The sequence below is a fragment of the Schistocerca nitens genome, chromosome 3 (genome assembly GCF_023898315.1).
Source record: "Schistocerca nitens isolate TAMUIC-IGC-003100 chromosome 3, iqSchNite1.1, whole genome shotgun sequence".
NCBI classification, from domain to species: domain Eukaryota; kingdom Metazoa; phylum Arthropoda; class Insecta; order Orthoptera; family Acrididae; genus Schistocerca; species Schistocerca nitens.
In genome coordinates, this window is record NC_064616.1 from 553,680,649 (window position 1) to 553,701,973 (window position 21,325).

At 40.9% G+C, this 21,325-nt stretch overlaps 1 protein-coding gene across 3 annotated transcripts in view; it reads right to left on the reverse strand.

Annotated features, from left to right (window-relative positions):
• LOC126248461 (cytochrome P450 4C1-like) overlaps positions 1-21,325 on the reverse strand; it is a 269,044-nt gene that overhangs the window by 9,499 nt on the left and 238,220 nt on the right. For all 3 annotated transcript variants that reach the window (XM_049949466.1, XM_049949464.1, XM_049949465.1), the window contains one exon: positions 12,822-13,001. In XM_049949466.1, the coding sequence (XP_049805423.1) occupies positions 12,822-13,001 (180 nt within the window). The remainder of the gene's footprint in view (positions 1-12,821; positions 13,002-21,325) is intronic.

Consider the following 21,325-nt stretch of genomic DNA (forward strand, 5'->3'; position numbering starts at 1 on the left):
CACATAATTTTCCGATACCCATCTCAAGTTCTCAGCCTCTCAAGCACCAATGATACAAACACAATATCTGTCTACATTCCTATACCGTCACTACACTAGAATAAGTGAGCGAACTGGCGCAGTTGCGACACAGGACTAGCATGTAACAGGAATGGGATATCAAATCGTCATCCAGTCACTCCGTTTCAGATTCCCTGTAGTTTTAATTAACCACATCTGGTGAATACTGGCAAGATTCAATCGAAACAGTCGATTATGTAATGGTGGCTTTCACGGCCCGTATTTGCATCCTTAATGAATTTTGTTCTGTAGGCGACATACCCTGGTCTAAGCCCAGTGTCTGTGCATAAGTTATTGTCTCCTATGGGTGGAGACATCATAATTGGTACTAAAGACTCATTTAGCATTTCAAACTTAAACTTGCTCATCAAGCCGAACTGTTTAAATGTATCCACTCAATGGTTGGGTCGTGATGACACCAGACCGCTGCTCAGGGCCTATCGGAAATATCTAGATGGCCCCACAAAGCCCTCATTTCACACAAAGTGACATGAATGTGACGCCATTATGACGTGTACACGTTGTATGTATCGACTTTTGTGACTGTTTGACACCACGGACTACCCACAGTACCAAAGAATGTCACCGAGCAAAAACTTAGTCACCGCAGTGTGCATTCACAGATAAATCATTAAGCCTTTACAGATAGCGCAGCAACCGCCCGCCATATGCGCAACCACGTACACACTGGCTCTACATGAGGATAAGGCTTTAGCGACCAGTGAGACATTCATGATTCAAGCATACACTGTACTCAAACATGGGTAAATGTAAGGATGTGACAAAGTAGCAAGGAGGGACAATCATGTTGGGCAGTGCCCACGGCCATGTAGTGTGTGAAGTTGTTGCATTTGTTGGTTTTTCAAGATTGATTGTTCAACGTTTTTACAAGCAGTGGGGTAACACCAGACACGACGTCCAAATTGCGGGAATCGGAGACGAGTTTCATAGCTTGTGAATCAAAATCGCTTCCAAACCAAATAAGAATTACTGCAGCAGTGAATGAAGTTCCATTTGAAGAACTTAGCGAGAGAACATTGCGATGCAAACCGTATGCAATGAACATTTCGAGTCTGTCACATCCATGCCCGAGGCAGGATTCGAACCTGCGACCGTAGCGGTCGCGCGGTTCCAGACTGAAGCGCCTACTCACACTGATACACTCGCAAGGTCACGACAGCAATGATCAACAGTCTGGAAGAATATGTGATGGTTTTCTGAACATTCCCCCACATTGTTACATCTTAATTGCCTGCAAAATAACCTGACTTGATCCCCATAGAATATCTGTAGGACTTGTTGGACAGTGGCTAAAGCGTCTACATAATCATCCTAACAATTTGGGGGGAACTGTGTGATCAATTACTCAGCAAATGGCTTAACTTGGATGCGATGTACCTGCACAAAATTGGGACTTGCTTTCTAACTGAATCCAGGCTATTGTCAAGTCCAGGGGCAGAATTGCATGGCACTGAATGATGCTTCTAATTATTTTTCTAGGGTGACTAATTTTTTATCCGGTGAGCTTATCTCGGTTGCCACAGTCTCATGATCTTAAACTACAGTAGCCATTCTAGCACGTGAATTAAAGCGACAGCTCATTGTATCATCAGTTGGTACAGTCATTGTAATTATGGAAGCTAATCTTCCCTTTCTTCCTTTGAAAGTGGCAACCTGTCAGTTTAATACAACAAGTAACAACTGTACAAAAGTGCCTTCTGATATTAAAAAAAGGAGCTATCATGGCACCATGGTTCTGTAGGTCGTGGCTACTACTCCAGACCTAGAGGTCCAGTGTTTAAACCCACTGTTATTTTTGCCATCCTGTTCTGTGTAGGTAGAACCCAGTTCATGATCACTAGCACTTGTGGTAAGCCAGAGACCGGTGGAACAAACAGGCCACTCCTAGTGTCGATGATGGTGGAATTCACAAAGTGAACTACTAACCAAAGACAAGTCCAGATGGTAGCAAAGACATCTTAATCTTTATAAACTGTTCACGAACCAATCTGTATCAGATACATAACACAAGCAAGATCAAAACTCCAGTGGTCAATGGCACATACTTAAGGCTTCAATGAACTAGTGAGATGCTGCTGACTTACTGACACTCGCCTCAGCGTACATGGACTTTTTTTGTTTTTATTTACTGGATTACGGAATATGCCCATATAGCCATCTCAATCTTTGATTGTCAGTTATGATTATATGAACATAAGGATAAAGCAAAACACCCATGCCCCAACGAGAGAAAATCTCCAACGCAGCCGCGAGGGGAAACCGGGCCCCTTCAGTTAGCAATTTGGCGTGCTGACCACGCACCTACCACGGTGGACTGAACATAGACTTACTACAATTAAATAGACTGCTTACTGCTGCTAGTGTAACGTCCCCATATTGAAGCCACCATTTGCAGAGCAACGCTGTGTTTGCGTTTAGTAAATGACGCCAAATATGTGATAAAAAAAGTTGCACACACAATGACTTCACAGATGCAAACAACGTTCATAAGGACTCTATACCCCTGTTGTTAGAAGAAAGTGTGAAAATGAAGTAGCTAGTTCAAGCTATACTGGTGATTAGAATTATTCAAGTTCAAGCCCATTGAATGAAAAATACGATACAGTTTTGAGGAAAATAAGGTACGCAGATAAAATTATACCATACAGAAGTAAATTAAAGCCTCAAAAGTAATACTGTTTCAGGAAGTGACATTTTATAATTATACAGGCAAGGCACTGATGTAGTACTCTCTCACTGCTGTGATCATAGCTCAGGCAGATAGTTTGCAACATGAAAGATGAGAGTATGGATAGCTTATGCGTAAAACGATTTTCTTGAAATCAAAAAATTTTAATTTACTAAGGCAATGTGCTATCTTAAGTGAGAATCGTTCAGAATATTTCACAAACATGGAAAGAGAAGGTTATGCTAATTTAGCAGGATCAATCGTTCCCACATCGCTGTTATGACAACAGATTTCCGAACCAATGACTACGCCTGTGGCAAGAAGAATATGTTTACGTAGCTGATCGGATCCAGACATCCAATTTACTTCAAATGGTTCAAATGGCTCTGAGCGCTATGGGACTTAACATCTGAAGTCATCAGTCCCCTAGAACTTAGAACTACTTAAACCTAACAAACCTAACCATCCTATGGACATCACACACATCCATGCCCGAGGCAGGATTCGAACTTGCGACCGTAGCGGTCTCGCGATTCCAGACTGAAGCGCCTAGAACCGCTCGGCCACTGCGACCGGCTCCAATTTAGTGCAAGTCATTGTGCACACTGCACAGCTATGAAAACGCATTCTTCTATTTTCCATCGCCACCAACATACTTCTGTATTCTCTTGGTTGTCATGAAATTCTATTTGTATGTGGCATTAAGACTGCACATAGACACCGTCGATTTCAAACATATCTTGTGTTTCCTGTCATGTGGGGCAAGATTGATTTCCAATTACTTTTAATGCCACTGAAACAAGTTTTCCCTTGCAAATTATCAAAGTAAGTGTTTTATTCGTTTGTATGTCGGGGAAATTATAATCATGATGGAAAATTTTACACCTCAACATTTCACAAGTCATATACCGCATGAGAAGAAACTAATATGACTAGTTTTGGTATCCCTGCAGTGAAATGTATGTAACACCGACTTTAACAACCCCCGTTCATGTTGGAAAGCTTAAGAAATGAGGTGTTATAGATTAAAGTTTCTTAAGTGTCTTAAATATTTATAGCCTGAAAAGTGAAGTAGGAAATTATTATCAGATAACGCTTCATAAAAAGTAAAAGCGCGCGTGTCTCTCCTCTGGGACTCTATATACAAAGGGAGTTCAAAAAGTTTTGCACAGTCGTCTCTAATTTTTTTTTTTTTCAGGAGGAGAATGAAATTTTTTGTGAACATACTTGAAAGATTTAGCTATAATTTGGTATATAAAAGTATTTTCTTTTATTTACAGATGAGCCATAATGGACAATCCACAATGCGTTAGACCATCGACGGCAGTGAGTGATACGAATAAGGAGACCATTGATCATATCATCCAAAATGTCAGATGTGTGACGCCACGACAGCTTACTGAAATGACTCGTTTGTAATTGGGCAGTGTGGTATCACTGGTACAGTCACTAGGGTACAGAAAAATCTGTGCGCGTTGGGTGCCCAGATTATTGACAAGAGAAGTGAAAATGCTGAGGAAGAATGTGTGCGATGGTCTCATGAAGACCTTTACTGAAGAGTGGAAATAGTGTTTCGACGGCGCCATTACCAAGGATGAAACATGGTCGTTTTAGCCAGAACCAGAGAGCAAAACCCAATCCATGGAGTGGCGTCATCTGGGTTCCACTCGGAAGAAGAAACCAAGACTGTCACGAACAGCAGGCCGAAAGGTGATGGCCTCCTTCTTCAGGGATCAGTGTGGTGTCATTTCCATGGCCTTTTTTGGAACCTAGCTACACAATTAACCGGGATAGTTACTGTTTGTCATTGGACAAGCTGCGACGTTCCAAAACCCACAGACCACAGCATCAGGGTCAGCTCATCAGACTACACCATGACGATGCCAAACCCCATACAGCCCTTATGAGGCACGAGAAAATCAGAAAAATGGGTTCCAAAATTGTTCCTCATCCTCCCTACAGTCTGGACTTAGCTCCGTCTGATTTTTTCCTCTCTGGTCGTCTGAAGGCCCACCTGCGCGGCAAAACATTTGATAGTGAGAAAGACCTTATTTATTGTGTCAAGCGATGGTGTACACGTCAGTCCCCAGAATTTTACCAAAATGCATGTACATCATGGAAAGAACGTTGGGCCAGATGCATCACAGCTGATGGAGGTTACATTGAGTAGGCTCAATGTATAGCTGAATGTTCCTAGTATGTTCACAAAAAATTTCATTCTCTTCTAGCAAAAAATAAAAAAAAAAATTAGTGACGACTGTGCAAAACTTTTTGAACGCCCTTTGTAAAATGAGCATGACAAACATTTCGCTGCATAGCAGCCCCTAGCACAGGTTTACTTGTGCATGTAGTCCTGAACTGTTCTGCTATATTCACGTGACATTCCCTTTCAGCTTTGATGGCTCATGGTGCATAATACTCATGTAATGTATGACACTGAGCCAGAAAATTTAATTTATGGGCTCCACGGATTGCCATAGTTCACATTTGTAATACTGTTATTGCATAACGAAGCAGCAACCATTAGTAATAACTGTTATTATTTTTAATGTAGCGTAATGAAGTAGCAACCAATAGTGCTATTAGAGAGACTTGCTCCCAGCAATATCTCGTTAGATCCACAGTTCCGCACATTTTGCTACGGAAGGGTGGTATGAGTCATCAAGTTCTAATCACGGTGCTTACCAATGCACTTTGGATTCATATTTTCTGTTTATTTAATGGAGCTGCAAATTGCTACAAGAAATTCTTTAATAAAATCTGATGGAAACCTTTACATATTAAGTCTTGTTACAAACCTAGACTCAGTAGGAGAGAGTTAGGCTAACTGGACAGGTAAGATCAACTGGTCCTTGCTTGTAAATTGTATCAGAATCTGTTTTCTGTGTCTTCCAGCAGATGGCTCGAGTAACTACTCAGGTCAAAGATCTTCAGCTACCAGTAACAGTTGAAAAGCAATAAACAACTGTTTTGTGTGGCTTTCTTTTTTTCTGAGGTCCCACATTTTTTTCCTGCTCATATTGTCTGTTGTTTATTTGTGACTTCAGGAAGAGTTTTGGAGAAGTCAAATACACCATAGCAATTGTAAGTGTTTACCATTTACAGCAGATGGTTCTGTTTTTGACTAACGTTAGTTTAGCAGTTGTTTCAGCGACATTAAAAGAAAAATGTGTGGTTTGGTTAACTGGACACCAAGGCAGTTAGGTTATGTGGACCGGTCCAGTTAACCCCAACATAACTATTTACTTTTGTAACTTACACAGCTTTTAATTTCAAAATATTTCACGTAATATTTAGTTAGAATAGTGATGAACTGTACTTAAGGCCTGTTTTAGCTGAGGTATAAGTTTTTCTTTCAGATGCCACAAGTTCCTATTCGTACAACTAACCACCGGTCGTATTGAACTGAAGATCTTAAACTAGCAATGACATATATCAAAGAAGTAACTAGTATTCGTGCAGCATATAATCGGTTTCAGATTCCTCGTTATGTCTGCAAATCTGCTGATGACAGTGAAGTAAATTTCAGGCTATCAAATGACCACAAAAGGGTGTTTACACCAGCAGGGGAGCTTTCTTTGTGTTCCTACTTGAAAGAAATTGCTGGTACGCATTACGGTTTATCATTCACAGATACGAGGAAGTTAGCATATGAATTTGCTGCAGCTAACAAGAAGGAACTTCTGGCAAACTGGCAACAACAAAATATGGCTGGAAGGAGTGGCTTCGTTCTTTTATGAAGAGGCATCAGCTCTTTCTTAGACAACCTGAAGCTACTAGTCTGTGTCGTGCTACTAGTTTTAGTAAGTCAAATGTTGGTAAATTTTATACCAATTTGAAGGAAGCTGATAGAAACTTCAAATTTGGTCCAGAAGACGTCTACAACCTTGATGAGACTGGCCTCACAACAGTACAGAAACCTGGAAAGGTAGTGTCTCCATGTGGCCAGAAGCAAGTAGGAAAGATAACTTCTGCAGTGAGGGGCACGCTTGTAACCATGTGTGGCATATTTGGGAGAACTGGAAAAGCTGTTCCTCCATTTTTTGTGTTCCCATGTGTCCATTTTCATGATCACATGCTCCAAAATGCACCACCTGGAAGTGCAGGGGCGGCTCACACTTCATGATGGATGACCAGGGCCATATTTATGGACATATTGACACATTTTGTCAAACATGAACGACCAAGCAAAGAAAAGCCAAAACTTCTTATCACTGACAATCATGAAAGCCCCATGTCCATAAGGGCAATAACATTTGCCAAAGAAAATGGCATAGTTTTGTTAACAATACTACCACACTGCAGCCATAAGCCATAGGTTGATGTAGCAGGACTAGTAGGTGAAGCATTTCCATCTGCTTTCACTCCGTCTAATATCAGCAAAGGTTTCAAAGCTACAGGAATAATGCCTTTCAATGATGAAACATTTAGTGATGCAGATTTTTTGTGTTCATCTGTGAAAGACCGACCATTTACGCCAACTGAGAATGAAGTTGTTTCAGAAAGTAATGTTCCTAATACAGTTCCAGGTTCAGTTCCTCCACCTCCTTCTGCATCTGCTTCTCATGCAATTCCTTCAACTTCTGCTGATAATCTCATTCCTCATTGTCCTCATGAACAAGAATTCAAAGCATAACTGTTTGTGGCTCCAGAAGCCTTGCTTCCATTTCCAAAGTGTGGTCCCCGAAAAAGAGATAATCGTGGACGAAAGAAAAGAGAATCTCTTATTCTTACAAGTTCACCAGTGAAGGCTCGCCTGGAAGAAGAAGCCTCTGCCAGAGATGAAAAGAAGAATAAAAAAGGAAACCTACTCCACAAGAACCAGATTCATCATCAGAAGACAGCACTTACTTGGTTTTAGAAGAATCCGATTGTTCATGGGATGAAGACATTGAAGCAGATGAGGATATTTCAGAAATTAAAGTTGATGATTTCTTAATTGTTTAAGTCCATGAAATTAAAAAAGACTCATGTAGCAATTACGTAGCTGTTATGAAAAAATCTCTTAGTTCTGGGGCTGAAGTGATTTTCAATAAGCGGCACAAACCGTCTAACAGGTTTTCCATAACAGATGGAAATGCATTTGTTGCCACTGCAGACATTATTATGAAACTAACCCAGCCCTTAAAGACTTCCATCAAATATTTAAAGCATGATTTATTTCAATGTCGATTTATATGAATACAGCCATCGCTAAGACTGCTTTTATTTAAAATTTCAACCAGTACATTTGACATGTAATGTAATAAAACTAAATGTTGGTGAAATATACTTTAAAACATTGTAAAACCCAAAATTAAATGTATTTACTGTATTTCTATTGATTTTACTACCTGTACCAGTTAATCATATCTTCTTTGACCAGTTAACCTTACCGGTTAGATTAAGTGGTCATTTTGCAAAGAAGTTTATTACCTCAGATTTCACATAAACTGGAAGTAATACAGTGACCTTGAACACTACATTGCAAAGAAAACATGTATCCAAGGCTTCCCATAAAATTAAACACTGATAAGTTGTACAGAAAATGATTCGGACCAATTTTAAAAAGTGTAGCCCAGTTAACCTAACTCTCCCCTAAGCTGTTAGTGGTTTCAGATGACTGCTTTGAGAATACCAGCCTACTTCACTACACATACTTCTCTGAAGAGGTTTTACTCAACCGTCAATGATACGAATTTGAGTTTTTTTTCATCACCTACGACCCATACAACATGGGAATAGTTGCGAAGTGAATACACTTTTCAGTGTGAAATCAGTGTGATAGCGATTAGGCACATCTGTAGGTGATTACCGACAGAGGCGTTAGCAACTTCCTTCCACTCTGAGTAACTTAAAAAATGAGCACATTTGTTGGCTGAAATATGATTTAATGCCTCAGATATCGCTTTCATTCAGCATTAAGTTTTCCATGAATCTGTGCACGGACCTCAAAGTGTCCAATGTGCTTTAAGTACTACAGGGCACGCACTACAACGTATTCAGACAGTCTATCACATACAATCGCCAAAGGAACTCAAACAGCATGAGTAAAACTCATCACACTACAGTTCCTCGCTTAAGTGTGACGAAAATATGCGAATTCCTCGTTAAAAAACTGCCCAAATGATCGCTTCTAGAAAGAAAAGAAACAGTATATAAAGCATACTAATACACTCCTGGAAATGGAAAAAAGAACACATTGACACCGGTGTGTCAGACCCACCATACTTGCTCCGGACACTGCGAGAGGGCTGTACAAGCAATGATCACACGCACGGCACAGCGGACACACCAGGAACCGCGGTGTTGGCCGTCGAATGGCGCTAGCTGCGCAGCATTTGTGCACCGCCGCCGTCAGTGTCAGCCAGTTTGCCGTGGCATACGGAGCTACATCGCAGTCTTTAACACTGGTAGCATGCCGCGACAGCGTGGACGTGAACCGTATGTGCAGTTGACGGACTTTGAGCGAGGGCGTATAGTGGGCATGCGGGAGGCCGGGTGGACGTACCGCCGAATTGCTCAACACGTGGGGCGTGAGGTCTCCACAGTACATCGATGTTGTCGCCAGTGGTCGGCGGAAGGTGCACGTGCCCGTCGACCTGGGACCGGACCGCAGCAACGCACGGATGCACGCCAAGACCGTAGGATCCTACGCAGTGCCGTAGGGGACCGCACCGCCACTTCCCAGCAAATTATACACTGTTGCTCCTGGGGTATCGGCGAGGACCATTCGCAACCGTCTCCATGAAGCTGGGCTACGGTCCCGCACACCGTTAGGCCGTCTTCCGCTCACGCCCCAACATCGTGCAGCCCGCCTCCAGTGGTGTCGCGACAGGCGTGAATGGAGGGACGAATGGAGACGTGTCGTCTTCAACGATGAGAGTCGCTTCTGCCTTGGTGCCAATGATGGTCGTATGCGTGTTTGGCGCCGTGCAGGTGAGCGCCACAATCAGGACTGCATACGACCCAGGCACACAGGGCCAACACCCGGCATCATGGTGTGGGGAGCGATCTCCTACACTGGCCGTACACCACTGGTGATCGTCGAGGGGACTCTGAATAGTGCACGGTACATCCAAACCGTCATCGAACCCATCGTTCTACCATTCCTAGACCGGCAAGGGAACTTGCTGTTCCAACAGGACAATGCACGTCCGCATGTATCCCGTGCCACCCAACGTGCTCTAGAAGGTGTAAGTCAACTACCCTGGCCAGCAAGATCTCCGGATCTGTCCCCCATTAAGCATGTTTGGGACTGGATGAAGCGTCGTCTAACGCGGTCTGCACGTCCAGCACGAACGCCGGTCCAACTGAGGCGCCAGGTGGAAATGGCATGGCAAGCGGTTCCACAGGACTACATCCAGCATCTCTACGATCGTCTCCATGGGAGAATAGCAGCCTGCATTGCTGCGAAAGGTGGATATACACTGTACTAGTGCCGACATTGTGCATGCTCTGTTGCCTGTGTCTATGTGCCTGTGGTTCTGTCAGTGTGATCATGTGATGTATCTGACCCCAGGAATGTGTCAATAAAGTTTCCCCTTCCTGGGACAATGAATTCATGGTGTTCTTATTTCAATTTCCAGGAGTGTATTATTAAACAATGTAGTGAGGCATTCTGATTGGAGCACAAACTATAAAATTAGTTTGAATCATACTCGTGTCTTTCGAATTAGTGTAATACAATACCCATCACATTAAAAATTTCGTCTGTCTCCGTTGCTGTCGAGCGCGAAATGCAAATAGTAGACATATTTTGTAGAGCATTACTCAACGCCAATAAACCATTTTATACTATCAAAAACGATGAGCAGTAGCTGACGCTATCGAGAAAGGATGAGGGAGCACAGCGGCCCTGCGGCATTTGCTGGTGGTTGCCAGTTCAAAATGGCTCTGAGCACTATGCGACTTAACTTCTGAGGTCATCAGTCGCCTAGAACTTAGAACTAATTAAACCTAACTAACCTAAGGACATCACACACATCCATGCCCGAGGCAGGATTCGAACCTGCGACCGTATCGGTCGCACGGTTCCAGACTGTAGCGCCTAGAACCGCACGGCCACTCCGGCCGGCTTGGTTGCCAGTAAATGGCCGCCAGAGTGGTCTGGCGCTCAAAAATGGCTCTGAGCACTATGGGACTTAACATCTGTGGTCATCAGTCCCCTAGAACTTAAAACTACTTAAACCTGACTAACCTAAGGACATCACACACATCCATGCCCGAGGCAGGATTCGAACCTGCGACCGTAGCAGTCGCGCGGTTCCGGACTGAGCGCCTAGAACCGCTAGACCACCGCGGCCGGCTGGTCTGGCGCATTTGACATTGAATGGCAGACTGCCTGCCAAGAAATCTTTCCTAAAAACATTATTGGACAGAAATTTTATTACCAGTGTGACAAAATGGAATACATAGTAGCTGTGCTATCATTACACTCTGGACTTGAGCATTTAGACTAAAGGCGCTATACAAATTGAGGCAACGGCCGGCTTAGGCCGTGAGACATTGCAGTCAGACGACGCGCCTTTTACCGCTACACCACGGGCATCAATGTAGCATAATAGCTGCAAAGAACACAGGACTTCCTCCACGAACTGCCGCAACTGCCAGTTTGTGCTGATAGCCGGACTTGGAGTATTTTCAGAGAGGCCCTGTTATTTGTCCCATTCGGCGCGGACCTATACTCTGTGGCAATCGGTCAGGTTTTATGTCAAAGATTGTACATCCTAGCGTAGTAATGGCTAGCTCATGAAAACCGCGTAGTACTGGAGAAACAAATTTGGTGCGTTCCTGGTCCCAGTGTATTATCTGCTACTGCTGATTTATAGATGTTTCCCAGAGGAAAATTGCTTTTGTGTTTCTTAAGCTGGCTATTAATGGTTCTTTTTGTAGTTTGTATATACTCTTGACCACATGTGTAAGGGATTTTACATGTTTCTGCTGTGGCATGCGGCAGGCATAAGTCCTATGCAGTGTTCAAATTCACGCACCTTTCTCGTTGTTTTGAACAATGTGTTAATACCTTGACATCTTGGTCTTCTGTTGATGCAATCTCTGACTGTTTCTATGAGATAGCTGAGCTTTTTCAAGCTTGAAACTGCTATCTGAGACTTCATAGCCACTGATGATGTACCCATGTTTAGAAGACAAAACGTTAGACACAGAAGTATGTTTTGGACCAAGGTCGCTTTTCCATCGATCTTTATAATTCCGATCTTGAGTTCTGTCTCTGACTACTTCGTCGTCAACGGTACATTAAAATGTGCTCTTACTTCCTTTCTACCAGAACAGTTACGTATACTAAACTGCAGGTCTGAATATTTCCCATATTCATGGTTCAGCAGATAATGTCTAAATTATGAAACAAAAAGGATTATGGCAATAAACTTTGCTGTTCTACTAATGGTAAGTTATTTCACAAATACCGTTTCCTTTGCAAAGTATACAATCTTCTTCACAGTTGATACTATTATGGATCAATGTAGGAACCTCCTCACAAAAAATTCCATTCCAAATGACTATACCACCCAAACTGAAGCAGCTCCATCTTTAAAACCGTTACCCTCCTTCGAAGCTGCACTGGTTTTAAACTGTTCAGTAATTGACATTTGAGCATGTCCTAGCCAACAGTGGCTCCTTAAATCTACATTTCTCGTAGAGCAACATCTTATGCTTCATTTTACTTATAACAATTTTCCTGTTGCACAGCGTTTCCTTTATATGTGTATGTAGGGAGAAGCTGCACTTATTAATTCCCTTACTGAAGTCAGACTCATTAAATGAATGATGAAATAGGCTTCAGGTTTCGTGACAAATAGTTCTGGGCATACTTGCTACTAGTCAGTATCTATTACATGTTCTGGTTTTCTTCAGATTAACACGTTTATTTTTTTTGCGAAGCGGGATATGAATGGGATTGGCAAAGATTTTTCTCTAGGCATATGTGGGGCCCCAAGCTCCCTTTCTTCCCTCTCATTGAATATTTCAGCTGATGCGACAAACGGAAAATGGTAGATAGAAAGAAAACCATTCCTATTTTCATCGCACATCATGATAAGATTCAGATGTACTATAATTTGTGAAGTCTTACCAACACAGTTCCTCAGTCCTGCACTGAATGGAACAAAGCAGTAAGGATGCCTGCCCTGCATCCTTTCCGGCAGGAAACGGTCTGGATCAAAAGTTTCTGGATTTGGAAAGTGCTCTGGGTTCCTGTTCATGTGGAAAGTGCTGATGACTAGAGTAGTTCCAACTGGTACAAGTTTATTTCCTGCAACAAAGAAAAAAATTCAAGTTTCTTTTATTTGTTTTCGAAATTTATTTAGGACATCTATATTACTGGTATCGCAAGCATTTCTCAGAAACGCAATCCCACTAAGGAGTAGATTAATTTCACAAACATGTATGATACTGTCTTTTGGAACACATGCTTCTCTAAATGATATAGTAAGTTTTAAAACGTATAGAAAATGTGAAGTTTCTTGGTAGGTACTTGTGGAAATATTTTTATGAATGAAATTTTTTTCCAAACGAGCATAATGTATGATGGTTAAAACTTATGAGTACTTACTAACTATCCAAAAAAGTCAAAGGATGCCCAACAAAATGGTGGTATTCAGCTCTATACAGTAATAACATCGGTACTTTCATAGTAACAGTGTTGCGCAATATTTGGTTATTGGAATAACTGTTCAACATTGCTTTACTCCTCTAACTTACATCATGTTATCTGTATTTGTACTAAATATTAGTTATTATAAAACCTTCCACATCGTGCCTGTACAACATCCTGATGGAATACGTTATACCAAGGAAATTAATGGGCATGATAAAAGCATGCACAGTAGAGGCAAGAGCAAAGGTAGAAACACCAGGCAGAAATATTCACGGAGTTTAACACAACACAGGCTTGCAACAAGGTGATGCCATCTCACCCATACTGATTAATATAATGATCAACAATGGAGTCCCAATGACTCCACAGTCCAAGCACTGTCTTAACCCAAGACAATGGAGACAGTGAGAGACCTAATGTAGAAACCAACCAGAGCTGGCCTGAACATCAATGCCAAGAAGACGAAAGTAATGCAGAGGACCTGTGTAGAGAACTCGATTGTAAGCAGGGGACCTGAGAAGGGCTAAGGCAGAAAACATGAAGTATCCTATCATGTCGTTTAACAAGCGCAACTTAAAGCAGGAGATAAAATAGCAGATTGCTAATGCAGGTAGAACATTCCTCAGCATTATATCACACATCACACATGCTCTCTAGTAAAATGCAACTAAATGCATATGGTCCTGTAATAGTGAAGGTGCCAGAAGTGTTACCATCTCCTTTGGATGCTGTCTCCTTTACAGGAGCTACAGGATCTGTCACTCTTGTCCACTTGACCATGAATGGCATGTCAGTGGTAGGGCTAGGGGCCCTGCACAGAGAAGATAGGAATCAGAGAGAACGCAACAAATTTGATGTGCTGTCTTTTACTGAAACTGAAACTGAGCTAGTAAGACTTATTTAACCTAATGGCAAACCAGACGTATCAAGAGGAGGAAAGTGCAAAAAGGCAGGGTCTATTAATCTTCAGCATTTCAAATGTATGGCGAATAATGGTAGCTCTTAGGGAAATGGAAGGAACCCAAGGTGCACTTAGTGTGTATGTCTGGGGGCCTCATTCAACTTGTTGAAGAGGTTATTTGAACAGTCATTGAGGTAACATAGTGCAACGAACTTCAGATTGTGGTGCACGCTGGAGCAAATCATGCCTGCTGTCTGGTCTCTGAGATCACACTGGGATCATTTCAGCATCTGGCAGAGAATGTTGAGAAGACCAGTCTTGCTAATGGAGTTTCAGTGAAGTTCACAATTTGCAACATTGTCCCCAGAGCTGATCTTGGCCCATGGTTCTGATTCAAACGAAAGGACTGAACCAGTTTCTGAGACAAGCTAGACTGCAACTTTCTAGACTCGTACCATGGGGTTGAGAATTGTAGGGTCCCCTTAATGGGACATGTGTCCATTATTTATAAGAGGCTGTTACCCTGGGGTCTGACAATTGTATGCAGGTACATTGATCATGTGAAACCCAACTCACATATTTCTCGGATGACTTCCTGAAAGCCATGGATCAAGGCAGTCTGGTAGATGTAGTGTTTCCTGATTTCCAGAAAGCATTGGACCTAATACTACACCTACTAGTATATTTATTATCAGGAGTGCGGTCATGTGGGTTATGAACCAAACTTTGTGACTGGATCGAGGACTGAGGATTTCTTGGTAGAGAGGATGCAGCATGCTATCTTGGATGTAGGGTCGTCAACAGATGTAGAAGTAACTTCAAGTAAGCACCAGGGAAGTGTGTTGAGATTGTTGCCATAACTGTCAAATATTAATTATCAAGAAGACAATATTACTAACAATCTCAGAGTTTTTACAGGTGATGCAGTTATCTATAACAAAGTTCTGTCTGAAAACAGCAGCACAAGTATTCTGTTAGATCTTGATAAGATTTCAAAAGTTATGCATGGATTGGTAAATTGCTTTAAATGTTCAGAAATGTAAATACAAATATCTGGCTCAGGGGATACTGAAAATATGCAGAAAAGGGCACCACAAATAGCCATAGGTTTGTCTTACCCATAGGAGAGTGTCACAGAGATGTGGAAGAAACAGGAACTGCAGACACCTGAAGATTGGTGCAAATTATCTCAAGAAAGCGTATGTACAAAGCTCCAAGAACCACCTTTAAATGATGTATCTAGGAATATACGACTACCCCTAGGTAATGTTCCCATAGGGACTATGAGTAATTGTGTTTGGTTACCTATTGTAGTCTGTTACCTAGTAAATAGTTTAACTGCTTTATGTATCTCCAATCTTTCTCTAAATTTTGAACCTATGAATTTTTTGTCTCTGGTTGGTAGTAAACTTGAGTTCCTGTACTTCTAATATTTAGACAAGAGCCTCAAATGCTCATTTGATGAAAAATAATTCCTTCCATCATGCACTTCTAACTGAGAGGGAGTGCAATATGAAGATAAGCGTACAGATATCATTACCTTTCATTGTATTTTACTTCCATCATTCTAAATACAAATGAAATAATGGTATTGGTACATTAAGCTCCTAACTTAATAATTTTTTGCCATTATTTCTGATCTGCAACTGACATATAATCAAAATATATTGGCGAAAACCAGTCCTTACAAAACAATTATTTCTGCCTCTGCAAATACACGTTTCTTCAGTCAACTCATGTCCATTACCAGGAGATAGTTCAAAACCAAGACAGATAAATATACCTATTTTTTCTTCAATGTAAGCTTACTGTTAAAATCTGAAAACCAAAATGACATGTTTCTGTGAAAGAAATTTTTTCCCCGTTGGTATTCACGTTACTTGCACCAGTTTGGATACGTAACATCTCAAACTGATTAGACATTATTTATCCACCTAAATATTTAATTTGACATGTTGGTTTTCGAGTATTTATTTTGGCTATGTTACAAGTAGTGATACTTACATGTGTATCTGATGTTTATTAATCTAGAACAACATGTGCCGACCTAAGAATCTGCCTGCAGTGATTGTACTCTTGAGCTGTTTGCATCCACTTTGATTCAAGACACAACTGTCTTGAGCATTTGATTTTGTCCATATGATCATGTTCTGGGTCTGCTAAGAGTGTGTGGTTTCTGGTTTTTGCAGTGGCACTGCTTTTTACAAGAATGAAAGTCACATGCCCATCCAAGACTTCTTGCTTTCATGTTATGAATGATGTTTAGTTGACAAATAAATTCATAAAATTCTTTATTTTTTTCTGCTTCTCCATCCACATGCATCTTACAGTAGATGAACTGGTTTGATGGAACTATCCACACCAGTCTCTCCTGTGAAAGCCTCTTAATCTCTGCACGCCTACTGTAGCAAACCTTGATATGTATCTACTTACTGTAGTTGAGCCTTGCCTCCCTCAACAACTTTTGCTCCCCACATTTCCCTCCATTATCAGATTAACTATACTTTGATGCCTTCTGGGGTGTCCTATAAATTTATACATACTTTTAATCAAGTTATACAATACAGATCTTTTGTCTGTGACTCATTTCAGTACCTCTTCATTCATTATTATTTCTACCCACTTAATCTTCATCATCCTTCTGTAACATCACATTTCAAAAGCTACTACAGGCTCATTCTAAGTACTGTTGTTCATTCACACTTCACTTCCAAATAAGGCTACTGGTGTAGAGTCTACTTCAGACAAATACTTTCAGAAAAGACTTCCTACAACTTAAATTCATATTTGATCTTAACATACTTCTCTTCTCAAAGATGTTTACTCTCTGCTTCTGCCATCATAAGTTGTTTTGCTACCTACATAGCAAAACATCCACTACCAGTACCTAATTGTCTCATCAGATGATTTATTACAACTACACTCACTAATCCATATTTTACTTTTGTTGATATTATTTTCAGCCTCTTCTCAAGACAATATCCACTCCATTAAATCCTTTGCGATGTCTGACAGTCACCATGTCACCACGTAACCTGGAAACCTTAAATATTTTATTTTGCTTTCTTGAACTTGAATTCTCTTTCTAAATTTCTCCCCAGTTTTCTATACTGCTAACTCTATGTACATACTGAAGAACATGAGGGATAGGCAACAGCTCTGTCCCACTCCATTCTCAATTATTGCCTCCCTTTCATTGTATGACTCTTATAACTACAGTACTATATTGTTTACAAGTTACAGAAACTTCTTGCTACCTGTGTTTTTCCTCACCTACTTTTCTAAGATGAATCATGGGGGCAGTATTGTCTCATATGTTCCTACATTTCTCCAGAATCTATATCAGTCCTTCTCCAGGTTGGCTGGTACTAGTTTTTCCATCCTTCTATAGCCAATTTATGTTATTATTTGGCAACCATGAGATATTAAATTGACTGTTCAGCAATATTCAGCACCTGCTTCCTTTGATGTTGCAATCAACACATTATTCTTTAAGTCTGACATTATTTCTCCTGTCTTATATATCCTGCATAACAGGTGGAATAGTTTTGCCATGGCTAGATCTCCCATGGACATTAATAATTCTGAGGCAATTTCATCTACACTGAGTCCCTTGTTTTAATTTGCCACTACGCATCATCTATTAATATCATTTTTAGAGATCTATTTCCATCTTGCATTTTACAGATTCTCATTCCTTGATTATATTTCATTTTTTGTGTTATGCAAGTATTCCTAGTGAGCCATCTCTTTTGCCTAATTGTTCCTCTGCTGCCTTCTCTATTTCATGTCTCAAAGCTACCAAATTGTCTTCTGATCTACTGCTTCCTCTTGTTTCAGTAAATAATTGCACAACACTCCCTTCAAACTCTCTACAACTTCTGGCTCTTTCAATGTACCCAGGTGCCATTTATCAGGTTGGTGCATAAGTTCATAGCATTTTTGTTTTGCATGATGGTATTCAGCTTGCTTTTGGTTTTTTATTGATTGTCATTTGTTATTTTAGTTTAATGTAGCTGTTTAAGTTTACATATTGTCATTTTGTCATTTCAAGCTAGGGAGTCTCCACTACCTAACTTGAAATTGCCTGTGGATGCTAGAAAATGGAGTGCCAACTGGAGAAACTAGTATGTTTATGACATATTCTTCTGTATGAGTTTGACAGATGGGTGACAGCAATGGAGGCAGCCAAAACATTTGTACTGTGTATCCAGATAATGCCATTGCACAGAAAAAGCTAGAAAATTGCTTTCTTGTTTTAAGGAGAATCATACTGACATCAGTGACTTTCCTCTTGCAGGAAGACTTTTGGGGTTTGATGATGACCATTTAAACACATCAATCCACAATGGTCCATGTCACTGTATTCAAGAACTGGCAAATGTGATGAACTGTGATCATTCCACCACTGTGTGATGTTTGCATGCCATGGAAAAGGCTCAAAAATCCAGTGCATGGGTACCACATGCTCTTAGCCAAAATCACAAAAACCAGTGGATGGCCATGTGTGAATCTCTGCTTGCTCGACATCGATTGGCTTGTACAAAACACCAATCATTACTAATCAGTATCACTACTGCTAATGAAAAATTGTCTCTTCATGCTAACATAGGGAAAAGAAAGAAATGGTTGAGCCCAAAGAAAGCAACAACTCCTCCTACAAAGACCTGAGTGCATCCACAAAAGATGATTTGATGCATCTGGTGGGACAGCAGTGGTTTGGTGTACTAACAATTGCTTCCCCAAGGTGTAACCATTACTGCTGACATTTATTGTCAACAGATGAGACTTCTTGCAGATGATATCCAAGAACTACATCCAAGAAGAGTGCATGAAGTGATGCTGCTCAATGATAATGACTGCTTGCATTCTGCTAGGCTGACAAAACACACTATATACAGGAGTTTTGTAGGGAAGTAATTCCACACCCAAATTATTCACCTCATCTTGCGGCCTCAGATTTTCATCTTTTCTGTTCTCAATCGAACAACATTCAAGGAACTTCCTTTCTGGATGAAAATGCCCTCCGAACTTGGCTTGGCGAGATCTTTGTCTCAAAATAGAAAGATTTTACAGTCACAGAATCAAAAAGCTACCCCAGTGCTGGCAGACTATTGTAATAGTGAAGGAGAATGTATCATTCATGACTGACGTCTCTGTTATGTGTATCTGTTGTATTTATTAAACATATGGGAAAACACTATGAACTTATTCACCAACCCAATTCTTAATTTCCTATCTGTCTCCAGTTTCGTCAGTTTTAATCTGCACTGCATAAATAATAGATTATGGTGATAGTCCACATGTTTTTAGTTTAAAATCAGGTTTCTAAATATGTTTTACCATTGTATAATCTATTTGAAACCTTCCAATGTCTCCATACACTTATCATAGTTAAAATATTTGTTCATTATTCTTAAGCTAATCATAGATTATGATTAAATTGAGCTCTGTGCAAAATTCTACCAGGTGTTTCCCCTTTCATTTTGTTCCTCCATGCCATGTTCATTAACTATTTTTCCTTTTCCTGCTATCAAATTCTGATCCCCCCTTAACACCAAATTTTCATCTCCCTGTACCGAATGATTTATATTATTTCAGCATACATTTTCTCAGTCTCTTCATAATCTTCAGGAGCTAATTGGTCTATCATTTATGATCCTGTGTATGTCTTAGTTTTGTGTCTTGTTTTGTGTCGGTCTTGGCTATGATAATAAGTTCACTGTGCTGTTCATGGTGCTTTACCCTCTTTCCTAGTTCCATACCCCCAGCAATTGATTTTGGTTTGATAAACCTGTATTCACTTAACTAGAAATCACTTTCATTCCACCATCATGCTTCACTAGTTCCCATTATGTCTAATATCAAGTTATCTATTCCCTTTTCTATCCTACCTACCCACCCAATTATGTGATCTATCATTCACACTCTTAGCTGTAGAATGTCGAATTTGCATTTCTTCTAACTGCAGCATCCTACTGAGTAGTCCCAGTACATAGATTTGAATCTTATATCTGGAATATTTTACCCATTATTAAACCATACACTAAAGCTGCAAGTTCTTGAGAACTATAATGGCTGTAGTTTCCCCTTTATTTCATCTTTCCACAGTATAAAAATAGTAATTTCACATTGGCTAATGTTAAAAGGCCAGATCAGTAAATTCTCCATGCTGTTGGCACTGGAATTACTGAAAAGGCTGCTGCAGCTCTTCAGGAACAATAAGTTAATTTGGCCTCTCCACAAAGAGCCATCTGAAGTGATTACACCAGTGTTATTGGTGTGCACTGATCAGCCAGAACATTATGACCACCTACCTAATAGCTACTACATCCACCTTTGGCATCGATAACAGCAGCAGCTTTATATGGCATAGAAGCAATGAAGCAATATTAGTTCACCGGAGGGAGCTGGCACCACATCCGCACATACAAGTCACCTATTTCCCATAAATTCCAGGGAGGGGGAGGGGCAGGGGTGATGAGCTCTGACACCATGTTCAGTTACTTCACAGATGTGTTCAATCAGGTTCAGATCTGGCAACTGGAACTCACCAATGTGTTCATTGAACCCCTCCATCACACTCCTGTCTTGTGACATGGTTCATCTTGCTGAAAAATGACACTGCTGTTGGAAAACATGATCGTCATGAAGGGGTTACATGGTCAGCAACCAGTGTATAATATGCTTTGGCCTTTATGGTGCCTTGTATGATCTCCACTAGATCCATGGATACCCATGTGAATATTTACCAGGGCATAATGGAGCCCCCGCCAGCTTGTCACCGTACCACAGTACAGATGTCAAGGAGGTGTTCCCCTGGAAGACAATGGATTTGCGCCCTCCCATCAGCATGATGAAGAAGGTATCAGACTATGCAGCACTGTGCCACTGTCCAGTGCTGATGGTCCTGTCTCCATTTAAGTTGTAGTTGCCAATGTTGTGGTGTTAACATTGGCACATGATTGGGTCCTCGGCTGCAGAGGCCTATGGCTATAAATGTTCACTGCACTACATGTTCAGACACTCATTTACTATGCCCAGTATTAAAGTCTGATATTAGTTCCTCCACAGTTCG